The following is a 12627-nucleotide window of genomic DNA, read 5'->3' as shown; positions in this document are numbered from 1 at the left end:
ATCTACAGTATAAGGAAATGCAAATCTATAAGCGAATGCTTAGTAAGTATCATCTACTTATAAAATAAGCATTAAAACAAGAATATGCTTTTCAATATTGTTTGGGGAAAACACAAAACTCGCACTCGACAATAATTCACGCTAAAATGTATAATTCAGAAATATGTACATGACATCCATTTTTAAATACGTTTGCCACGGAAAACATCAACTTAAAACTATGCTAGCAATGTAAACATGTAATGGAAACACAAGTCTTGCCATACTATGGAGTTCATCCATGCTACACTTCATAACTCAAGTTCTCAAACTTAAGAAGGCATCCACTAAAACAAGCAACAAAGTTTAAAAACTTTATATTACATACTAGCGAAAATAATAATAAACTTGCTTGGGCCCGACATTGTACCACTTTATGCACATCCTTAATAAGATCCGAGGTAGCTAATCCCGAACCTATTAAGGTACTACTAGCCGATCTAGGGGCCTAGGGGCGATCTAGGAGCCCACCCATGGACCTTGTATCTAGTACATGCCACTTTAAACTAAAATACTTTCTTATACTTGCACTTACTTGTCATTTAAACAAGCACCTTATGTGCGCTTAATCCGTTTTCTTATACTTGCACTTACTTGTCATTTAAACAAGCACCTTATATGCGCTTAATCCCCCATACTTATAGGGAAGCACTTTAGGGCACTTGAATATGCTTCTTAGCCCCAAAACTAAATGGGAAGCAATTCAAGACACTCTAAACATGCTCTTAATCCCAAAACTTTAGAGGGCATCTTACAATCATAACATGTATCTTCTTTAATATGCATAAAAAATATCACAACATGTATCTTCTTTAACATGCATAAACATATCACAACATGCATCATCGAAGCAACTTATACTGCAGGTGAGTAGTACTTACCTCCTTTCGTTAGATCTTACTATTATACGGTGTAGGAAAGACAATTCTTTCTTGTATGCCTTAATCTTCAAGTCACCCTACACGCGCGTACTAATCCTTGTGAAAACTCTCCTCTTAGATTCTCCTCTTGAAGAAACTTAGAAGCTTGGAACCCTAGGGTTCTTGGCCGAAAACTAACAAGAGAGAAGAGGAATTTCGGCTAGGGAGGAGAAGAGGAAATGAAAAAAATTAGGTTTTTGGTCTCTTCCATTCCCTTTTATGCTAAGTGGAAGTTGAAGCATCTCTTCACACATAACCTACATATAATGAATAGTTTCCTATTTCCAATGTGATGCTTTACCACCACCTAATGGCAACTTAAATCAATCTTAAATCAAGGGTCGGTTCAAAACCCAGCTTGGGTCGTTTATATATATATATATATATATATTTATTTATTTATTTATTTATTTCCTCTTCTTTTATTTCTTTTTGCTCTTTTGGAAGAGAAGAAATTTACGGGTGTTACAGATGATCCTTCGGGTTAGTTGTTCCTGAGTATTCTCTTACATTCAGATTCTGATAATGCTTTGGCAGTGGATCATCCGATACTCGCTGCGAGAACAGTGTGACAATTTACTCCCGAGAGCTATCGCTAACTGCGGCTTTCCCTTTACACCTGTCTCAGATAGGTGCTTCTCCTGAAGATTCTTGAGACACCCCTCCTTAGCCTTTTTGCTCAAGTGATGTGTGAAAGAGTACTCGGGGACATCAGATTAATGAAAGAGGCACAGGAAGCAACCGGGTGAGGCCTTCCTTTTGAGCCCCTCTTTCACTCTGATGTGCGGTTGTTGATCCTGTCGGGTTTGGCGGTGGTAACATACCTCCAGTAACCGCTTTCCTCTGTTGTAATGCTTTTTGCACTCGGGCTTCAATAATCATCTCGAACTCTTCTAGCATTAAAGCGACTATGGTGAGTTTTCCTACCTCCTCCATATCGAAGCTTCAGATTCAAACGAAGATTCCCTCAGACAACACCAAATTTGATCTTGTCTGAAGGCTAGGGAGATAGTGCACTAGCTCTGGTGAATGATTTGTTGGTCGGTGGATGACTTCTTCAACAAAGAGCTGGGATTTCTTCCGATCTTGCACACAATCTGACGATCCAATGGATGTTAATGACCAAAAACCAGAGAAAGGGTCCTTAGCAAGGCCCTCCGATACTCAAGTCAGTACAGCCCTGGATGGAGGAATAAAGAACAGTAGAGAGAGTGCTCGCACGAGAGAAAAACTCAAATGATACTAATTGTGTACCTTACCAATTAACGGAGGGGACCCTCCTTTATATATCACCTCTTGTAATCTCCGTCATCATTAGGTGGCTCAGTTTATTAGAGTTTGTTAGTTGATAAGAAGTATACAACCTAGAGCATGCTAAATGATTATCCAAGGAATTTTTTTCTTACCCAATGATGTACCTCTTTTGTCGTTTATACTCCACGCCATTACTGAAGAGGTTAGAGGAATATGATGTGATGCTTAGCTGGCATATGAGAAACATAATAACCTTTGAAAGGGGTTTTCAAGGATTATTCCCTGATAAGCTTTGATGATCTGTCATAATGTTGTTAAAAGTTATCTGTTGAGTACATCTCGACCCGTCTCTCAGGCTGGCTGTATTCATGCCTACCGTGGTATTAATCTGCTTGGTTGTGTATTTAAATATTATGGAATTCCGTTCAGAGGCTATTATGGTATTCCCAGTATGTTAATGAACTATTTGAGAAGTTATATGATTAATTGTATATGGAAATAGAATTTAAGAGAGAATGTGATATCAAGTAACTTTAGACCCGACCAACCTTTGCCTGATCGAACGTATATGTAGAGTTTTCTAAGGATAAGTTTCTTTAAGCCTGTTGACTTCAGCATACCCACAGAGTTTTATATTCGATCAGCCTCTATCCAGCCATTCATGTATTAAAGTTTTTAATTAGACTAAGTGTTGCTAAGCCCGTCCGGTCCTTGCCTGGCCGGGCGTATACTGAGAGTCTTATGTTCGACCGAGATCTATCCGACCATTTGTATATTAAGGTTGTTAATGAGGATAAGTGTTTCTAAGCCCGTTCCGTCTTTGCCCGGCGTGGCATACACAAAGTCTTATGTTCGATCGGCCTCTAATCGGGCATTCGTATATTATGGTTGTTAATAAGGCTAGGTGTTGCTAAGCTTGCCCGGTCCTTGCCTGGCCGGGCGTATACAGAGAGTCTTATATTCGACCGGTCTCTAACCGGTCATTCATATATTAAGATTTTTAATGAGGCTAAGTGTTGTTAAGCCTACCCGATTTTTTTCTCGGTCGGACTTTATCTGCCTGTTTTTGTATTGAAACCTTTGTGAGCCTAAGGGTGATAAAATCGGTTGGCCTTTTCTCAGCCGGGGCAAACCAAAAGAACCTTAAGTAATCTGAGCCTCGTTAGTCCATCACTCGGTTATACAGATGTAAAGAGTTTCTGGAAGGCCTAGAACCTGGTTATTCTTTTATTCGGCCAAACTCGTTTGAACCCGTCATGCCCTTGACTGATCGAGCGCGTCCTCCCTAGAGTGAAAGCCTCGAGTCGTTATATCTATTTGGGTTCATATACATTCGTCCTTGCTTGGGTGTCCTGCTATAGAGTTACCCGAGCGGGATCCAAAAACTTAGAGACTAAGCAATCAATAGAACCAGGTGCGGGATAGCCCTTTATCCCTACTTTAATCACCACATCACCTTAACTTTAACTAATACATCATTTTTTGTACTCGCTCGTTATAATCCGTACCAGTAACTGTAAAAAGTTTTAGTCCTTTCAAAATTTTTACAATTGTCGGATACAATAAAAATGGTTTCAAAAATCTGTTTTATTTCTAACATAAGAGACGTGTGTAGAGTTTTTAGATTTGATTTTTGTATTTAGTGAAAGAAATATGTACACTGATATTATTTTTTAATATGTTTGACCTTATATATACTTATATTTATCCCTCTGATGCATGAAAATTAAAAAAAAATGAGATAAACGATCGCTTTATTAATGATTTTAATACATGGAAACACGTAAGCAAATTTATATTTATTTGTTCGTTTTATTTTTGGTGCGACCAAACTAAACCTCAAACTCTATCGTATCCTCAAGCAATCCAGCTTGCTTCATGAAGGATCCAGTTTGCTTCATTAAGGATATACGCAGCCCTCATAACCTACCACAAAGAAAGGTGAACGAAGCATCAGAATCAAGAATAGTAAAGGCGTGCAAATTGATCAAATTAATTAATTAGCAATTTTAATCAAATAATTGATTATCAACTTACTAGGGTCGTCGTAGACTATGCGACCGGAACCATCGAAGTAGCAGTTGAAGTCCTCATGCCCGGCGCTGTAGTAATAAACGTTCATGGCGTAGTTTGCCACTTTGATGATGTCCGTGGAGTAGCACGGGCCGCCTTCCTGTATCGCTCTACAATCTGCTAAGCCGCTCCCGCAAGCATAGTTGATGTTCGCCACGAGTTTCTCTGTTGTCGTTCCAGGCATGGACAGGCACCACGATCTCGCCGCCAATGCTGCCTGTCACATTCATTAATTTATTCATCAATTAGATCAATCTTGATGACAAGACATAGAGTTCAAAATATGGAAGAAAAAATTCTAGATGGTTTCAACTTTGATCAAATAATCAAATGATAATTATTTATCTGGCAAAAGATTGAAAAGAAATAACATGAATTTGAGTTTATGAGAGAGAATCTCACCCAGCCATTCGTTAGGCACGGGAGGAGGAACCAAGATAAAAGAAGTAGACTTATGGCCTTCCTCACTACGTTCGTCATTATTGTTTGATCGGAATTGCTGATGGATTTAAATGGCTCGAAGAAGGTTTATATAGCGCTACTTGGAGTGGGAGGAAAAAAACAGAAAGGCAAATAATTAAGAGTGTTATTACATTATCTATTTCGACTCAGAGTAAATAAGAAAGGAAAATTAGAAAAGAATGTCATTCAAAGAAAAATATTAGCCGTGCCAAGTTTTGAAACTACTCATTATAATTATTCTGACATTTAATATATAAATAAAAAATGCAAATAATAATTACATTAATATAACGCAAAGATGCAAATAATAATTATACATTAATATTTAAACAAATTCTAGGAGAACTCTATCATTTGTGTATTGGGAAGGCGGAGACAAAGATGCAAATAGTAATTATACATTAATATTTAAATAAATTTTAGATTGAGTCAACCCATAAATACTATAAGAATATCCTGATAAATCTATCTATTATTATAAAATATTCACACAAAAAAAAAGTCAGATAATGACTTTACTAAATAGTCAAGGAAAAAAATTTATCCAATTTATGATACCTTCCTAATTGAATTAAATATTAATATGAATCATATAACTATATAGAATTTATATAATTAGTTATATATATTACACTTACTTTTTTTATACAAGAGAAAAATAAAAAATTTTAGATTGTTACAATTTGAAATTCTCATGATATATAAAATTTATTATTATAATTAGTCGTGTTTAAAGATTGCATTTTGAATGAAAAACTCTTACTCTTCCAGGATGTACCATGATAGTTTAGTCTTATCGGAGTGTTGCGATAATTGAGACATGAGATATTATCACATGAGATCTTAGAGTTGAAACACGATGCGTCCTAACAAAATAAAAATATATATTAATAAATTCTATACAAGATAAATAAAAATATATATATTTTTTAAAATAAGATTATAATTAATGAAAAAATAAATTTATATCATATGATATGATAATTAATATTTTTATTTAAATAATAACAAAATAATTATAATATCTATTATAAATAGATATGTTTCTATTTATAGATGATGCACTTGTGACAAAATGAAGGAGTTGAATTTTAAATGTAAAAGTTAATCGCATTAGATGAAAGGAAATAAATAAAATAAAAAATATATTAATAAATTTTATACAGGATAAATAAAAAAATACAACTTTTAATAATAAGATTATAATTAATTAAAAAAATAATTTATATCATATGATGATTAATATTTTTATTTTAATAATAAATAATTATAATATCTATTATAAATAGTATGTTTTATTGAAAATATTTATTCCTATATTTATTATCAGAGTCTATAAAAAAAGTATATTGTCTTGTATTTTAGGTAGTTTGAAATTAAGTGGCATTCGGTATAGGGATTTGGAAATAAAAGAATGGATTTATTCAAACTTATGTATGGTTGATAGAAATAGAATTAAAATTTTGAAATAAAATCCAAAAATTTGAGTATTGATAAAACTCACATCTTCTTTTAGATTTTGACGGGCATGAGAATGAGAATTATGTTTTGGACGAAAATACCTTTAATATATTTATTCAATTTTTCTTTCATATCACTTTCTTTCTCCTTATTCTCTCTCAACATGCTTTCTCTCTCCACATTTTATCATTACACTTTCTCTCTGCTCAATCTCTTACATTTTTTTTCTCTCATTCTCTCCCATTACATTTTCTCTCTCATCACACTTTATCTCTCCTCATCCTCTCTCATCATGCTTTCTCTCCCATTACACTCTTTTTTCTTATTTTTCGACATCATACTTTCTTTCTCCTCAATCTCTCTCATCAAACTCTCTCTTCTCATATTCTCTTATCACAAATTATCTCTCTTCATTCTCTCCCATCATACTTTCTCTCTCCTCATCCTCTCTCATCATGTTTTCTCTCCCATTAGACTCTCTTTCCTCATTTTTCCTCATCACACTTTCTCTCTCAATACACTTTCTCTCTCAACATACTTTCGCTCTCCTCAATCTCTCCCATCACACACTCTCTTTCCTTATTTTCTCTCATTACACTTTCTTTCTCTTCATTCTCTCTCCATCAAACTTTCTCTCTCATCATATTTTCTTTTTGCTCATCCTCTCTCATCATGGTCTCTCTCATCACGTCAAAGTGCCTTTGTCCTAGTGGTAAGCACGGAGACATCTGTTGCCTGAGGTGCTGGATTCAAGTCCTCTTAGCAACAAATTAATGTTCCCTGTGGTGCCATGTCCAATCCCTCTTAGCAACAGTGTGGTACTGTGCCTCTCCAAAAAAATCCCTTTTGGAGTTTCTGGATTATGGGGGCCATTCTGCGATGGGGCCAGTTACGTTAAAAAAATAACCCAACATAGGATTTCTTTTATCAAAGTAACTTATCCCAAGTGGTAAGCATGGAGACTTGTGTTGCCTGGGGTTCCGGGTTCGAGTCCCCTTAACAACAAATAAATCCCCCTTTGAGGGGTCTGTTGACTGAGGTGTTGTCTCGGTAGTGGGACCTCTTATCAACATAGTGGTACCGTGCCTCATATAACCTTAGTTATATGATTACCAAGTAATCATATAACCACGGTTATGGAGAATAAAACATAACCAAATTTTGTTTGTTTCAATGTAGGTAATGCAACAAGTTTATTATTATTATTATTATTATTATTATTTACCCTCTACGTTTTTTTTATTTTTTCTTTTTCACTTCTTTCTTTATTTTTATGTGTTTTTTAAAAAAAAATTGACCTTTTTTTTTTTTTTTATAAATTTTTTTTAACATTTTTTTTTATTTATATTTTTTTGTTTTTTAATTTTTTTTATGTTTTTTAAATTTTTCTATTTTTATGTTTTTATTTTTATTTTTTTCACAATTTTTTATTATTTTTTAAATTTTTTTAACATTTTTTATATTTTTATGTTTTTTAGATTTTTTTCTATTTTTTACGTCTTTTTTTATGTCTTTATTTTATTTTTTATTTTTTATTTTTTCTTTTACATTTTTCTTTTTATCACATTTTTCCTCTAAGGGTATAATAGGATATTTTAATTTATTTTTATAGAAAACATTCAACTGACTAAATATTATTTTTAACAGTGATATTCATGCTCATACTCATTCCTATTATATAATACTATGATTCTCATTCTCACTTTGATTCCTAAGAAAGAACCAAAGGCTACCTATATAACTTTTAATTTAATCTTTTCGTGTCTGCTTCATTAACTTCATTCAAAGTTTCTAAGTGGTTTGACATTTTTATTTGGATGTAGTGTTTATTATTTTTTTTAGATTTTCTTAGTTATTCTGTGTGAATAACATATTAATCCTTTATTACTATTGGGTGAGCAATCAATTTAAAATCAAATTGAACAAATCAAAACCAATCTAATCATTTTTTTTAATAAATAAGCTGATCAAACTTTGTCAATAAAATTGAACAAATTGATCCAATATAAAATTGATTCATTCAGCCGATTATTAAATTAATCAAACTTTTCATATCAACCAACTTATGTTGCATATTATATGGCTGCTATAGGACAGTCGAACCAGGACTCACCGATCAAGAGTCAAGTTGTGATTTAGAGATTTTCTTTGAGACACTAGTTTAGGTATATCAATTGAATGCTCAAGATATAATAGTTGATTGATACCGATTTGGTTTAATCAATTTCTGAATTTTAAAATCATGACTGAATCAAATAAACCAAAATATCGAGATTGTTTCAAAAATAAAAGAAAATTCTAAATTAACCCAACGTAACTTTAAAATTTGAACGGTTATTTAGATAATGTGCAGCGATATAATTCATTGCCTTCATTGATAGCTTACCATCATGGATTATGAAATAATAATGCAATGTGTTTATGCTTCACTAGGAGTTCCACAAGCCATTCTCAAGGGACCAAAGATTTCAAACATGATCCTTGGCCCAATGTTTTAGAAAGTCATAAGAATTTGTCCCAGTGTTTATTTTTGTAGCGGAGGCTATTCTTCAAACCTTCCTTTACAAAAATGCTCGGCTAACCAAATTGGTCTTAAACAAGCTAGGGAAGATTTATTATAGGAGCATCAATTTGAGCAGACTTCTGCATTCGCCGGTTTACTCCGTCCCACAGAGCCTATCCTAGAACCCTCTTCCAGCTCCTTAAACTAGGAGACACCTATAGTTGTTCAGCGCAAAAGGCCACAAGAAGAAACATCAAGCCCGGATATATCTGATCAACCCTCTGCTCAACATCCTTCTCTTGCCCTGGCTGAGATTTCTTTTAACCGAGTTAAAGAGCCTGAGTCTCAAAAACATAGTCGTTCTTGTTGGTACGGTTAGCACTGACAGTCTAACTAAGGTTTTGATGAATGACAAAATAGGTCAAGTTAATTTTATTGTGATCTAGCACTTTGACGAAGTATGCAGGAGAAGCCCAGCTAGGTCGAAGGGCTGACCTGATAGCTGACATGAAGTCCAGATTGGTCGATGGGTTGGCCAGATGTCTGGCACGAAGTCTAGCTAGGTCGACTAGCTAACCGGGTAGCTGGTAAGAAGTCCAGACTGGTCGACGGGCTGACCGGATATCTGACACGAAGCCCAGCTAGGTTGACGGGCAGACTTAATAGCTGGCACAAAGTCCAGCCTTGTCAACGGGTTGATCGGATGTGTGGCACGAAGTCCAGGTAGGTCGATGGGATGATCGAGTAGATAGCACGAAGTCCAGACAGGTCGACGGGCTGAACGGACATCTGGCACAAAGCCTAGCTTGTTCGACGGGCTGGTCTGATAGCTGGCATGAAGTCTAGACTGGTAGACAGGCTAACCGGCAGTCTAGCATGAAGTTCAGCTAGGTCGACGGGCTGACCGGGTAGCTAGTACGAAGTCCAGACGGGTCGACGGACTGATCGGACGTCTGGCAGGTAAGTTATGGTAAGTCACTAGAGGGGAGTGACTTGGTGAGGACGTGTTCCCAATAAGGGAACTTAGGCGTTGATCCAATTTAGATCCATTTCGAAAGTCTAAGTTGAGATTGTGACTAGATTTCGATCTTAGTGAGACGGAATCTAATTATTATCCTGTTTTATTATATTTGTACTAACTTTTATTTTGTAGGGTAGTATAACTTTTATTTTTGCCTTGAACTAACATTTTCTTATAGGAAAAAGTGTATTCTGGAAAATGCTAGTCCGGGCTCCAGGAAGGGATCCGGGCGACCAGAGAATGCCTATAAAAGAAGGCCTCCACGGAGCATCAAAACAACACTTCTTGTTACAACTGCTATGTTGTGCTCTGCCCCTCCGACGCTGTGAATCTACTCCGATAACTTGCGGTTCAAGTTTTTTATTATTGCTTTTGGTATTTCATTTTTATAGTTCTTGTACCTACTGTTGTAATCTTGTTTGTGAACTACTAGTGATTGCCCAACAAAAGCACTCAACGATTGTGGGCCTTGGAGTAGAAGTCGACGAAGGTTCAGAACCAAGTAAAATTGGTTCCTGTTAGCGTTGTGATTTTTACTTTTTCGGTGCATACTCACTTCGAATTTTCGATCGCTATCCCCCCCCCCCCCCCCCCCCCCCCCTCTAGTGACTTTCACAATCCAACAGTTATCTTTTTGCAATTACTATGATGAGGCTAGGCCTTCTTATTCCTATGTCTCATGTGATTGCCCGAGTTATGCAGCGCCCTGAGACAATGACCACCCTTCTACCTACTTAACCAATTTCAACACAAACTTAAATCATTCCTTCGGCTGTCACTCGCTCGAGGTGAACCCCTTGTAGGAGATCAACTATTTGGGTGTCTGAAGGACCAATGCTAGAGCAAAATCTCAAGCCAATTAATCAAGCATCAACATCCCTACCCGTCCAATCAGCTGTTATTCATTTACCATCGCCCAAGCTCCCTGTTGTTCTCCCTTCAAGGCCGACACCTTCAACCAGTTCTCCCTGCTCGTTCAAGCAATCTCATGGGTTACCGTCTCATAAAGGTGTGGACCCTGCTTCTTCTCCACCCTATGGGATACTAAAATTGAAAGGTCTGTTAGCCGAATCCTTGGCACAAGTGCACGTACAAGCCCAAAAGACTACAATTTCAGAGTATGTTGACAAATACAATCGAAATGCCACTACGGTAAGTTCATGATTGAGTTTTCTTAGATTACTATTGCGAAATATAACTTTTGTAATACTCTATCCAGTTTTATGCATCGGGCCTACATATGGGCCAACTGGTTGGGGGATATGGAAAAGGGCAATAAAGTATTAAAGGATCGGGTGGGGAACTGGAGGCTACTTCCACTATTCCTGCCAATGAGATAACCCACTTACAGGGAAAAATAGAGGCGCAGGCTGAACCAATTTTGGGTATGAACAAAACTTTACAAAACTGCCGCCAATTACTGTTGACTCAAGAAATGGACAAGAAAAATTTAGATATCTTATTAGAGGGCAGCAAATCTAAGCTCCAAGTGGTGAGAGCCCTAAAATATAAAGCCCTCTCAAACCTAGCTCATAAGAGTGCTTTATTATAAGAGTTGAGAGTTTCGCATACTTCCAGGTCCCCTGAATTGACTCAAGAACTTTCCATAAAGAATTTCTTGCTATTAAAGCAACAGGAAGAACTAAATTGTCGAGAGACCGAACTAGAATTCCTAGTGGCTGAACTAAACACCGCGAAGGCTGAAGTAGATGTTGCTTGAGCCGAGCTATCCACTTATCGATCTTGGGAAGAGGAACACATCGAGATAGGGAGGAAGGCTTACCTTGACTCTATTGATTTTAGAAGGAAATTAGTTGCGAGATTAATTGGCACACTTAACCACGCAGCGGGGGGAGTGATCTAGCAACTACAAGAGGGTGGTCATCTATCACCAAAACTTTTTATTCAATCTATAGATTAACACCGACTCCTTAGAGAGCTCTAGGGGTTTTCATGCCATACATCATGTCCTATAACTATATGTAACTGTTGAACAAAAATGATATTAAATAATTCTTAACTGTTGCAAGATATTACCTGTCCCTTTGTAAATCATTAGAATCACCAATATTTCTGATAAAAATAGATCCAACAAGTGCTCTTCATGCAATATATATTAGTTCCGACAATGGATGAGTAGAAGAACCAATCTAAGCGAACAACTTGTATTGTAAATATTTCTCCAGATGAATGATAAGTAATTTTCATAAGGAATTTTCAAACTAAATATTGAGTTGGGAGAAAACATAATGTCAAGCGAAACAATTAGGATAGATATATATAATCTTCCATTATAATAAATTCCCGGGTTGAATAATACACCGGGCGGACACATGGAATGAACAGGTCGGGTGTTTATAAGCATCTTTATAATGAAGTCCCGGGCTGAATAATAATCCAGACGAGCACATAATGTTACACGAAATAAATAGACCGGATGTTTAAAATCTTCTTTTATAATGAAGTCCCGAATTGAATAATAAACCGGATGAATACATAATGTCGCATGAAATAAACAGACCGGATGTTTACAAGCTTCTTTTATAATAAAGTCCTGGACTGAATAATAAACTGGATGAGCAAATAATGTCTCACGAAATAAATAGACCGGATGTTTACATGCTTCTTTTATAATGAAATCCTGGGCTGAATAATAAATTGGACGAGCACATAATGTCACACCAAATAAACAGACCGAATGTTTACAAACTTCTTTTATAATAAAATCCCAGACTGAATAATAAATTGGACGAGCACATAATGTCGCATGAAATAAACAGACTGAATGTTTACTAGATTCTTTTATAATAAAAATCCCGGACTGAAAAATAAACTGGACCAGCATATAATGTCGCACAAAATAAACAGACTGGATTATTTGGGGACCTAAATTT

At 35.8% G+C, this 12627-nt stretch overlaps 1 protein-coding gene across 1 annotated transcript; it reads right to left on the bottom strand.

Moving 5' to 3' along the window:
• Positions 1 to 4113: 4113 nt before the first annotated feature.
• LOC122004155 (glucan endo-1,3-beta-D-glucosidase-like) lies at positions 4114 to 4766 on the bottom strand. The gene is made up of 3 exons (XM_042559083.1): positions 4689 to 4766; positions 4251 to 4503; positions 4114 to 4139 (listed from the first exon to the last, which is right to left on the bottom strand). Exons 1-3 carry the CDS (start codon positions 4764 to 4766, stop codon positions 4114 to 4116), a joined length of 357 nt encoding a protein of 118 aa, XP_042415017.1.
• Positions 4767 to 12627: the final 7861 nt, after the last annotated feature.

Source organism: Zingiber officinale, chromosome 7B (genome assembly GCF_018446385.1).
Source record: "Zingiber officinale cultivar Zhangliang chromosome 7B, Zo_v1.1, whole genome shotgun sequence".
Classification (NCBI taxonomy): Eukaryota; Viridiplantae; Streptophyta; class Magnoliopsida; order Zingiberales; family Zingiberaceae; genus Zingiber; species Zingiber officinale.
The sequence above is the reverse complement of the archived record's forward strand: the minus strand, read 5'-3'. Positions and strand labels throughout refer to the sequence as shown.

Bases quoted from the DNA above. Each gene is read 5' to 3' on its own strand.
- LOC122004155 (XM_042559083.1), bottom strand. From the start codon at position 4,766: ATGACGAACGTAGTGAGGAAGGCCATAAGTCTACTTCTTTTATCTTGG. The intron at 4,504-4,688 runs GTGAGATTCTCT...TGAATGTGACAG, and splicing joins CGTGCCTAACGAATGGCTGG to GCAGCATTGGCGGCGAGATC. The intron at 4,140-4,250 runs GTAAGTTGATAA...TCTTTGTGGTAG, and splicing joins CATAGTCTACGACGACCCTA to GTTATGAGGGCTGCGTATAT.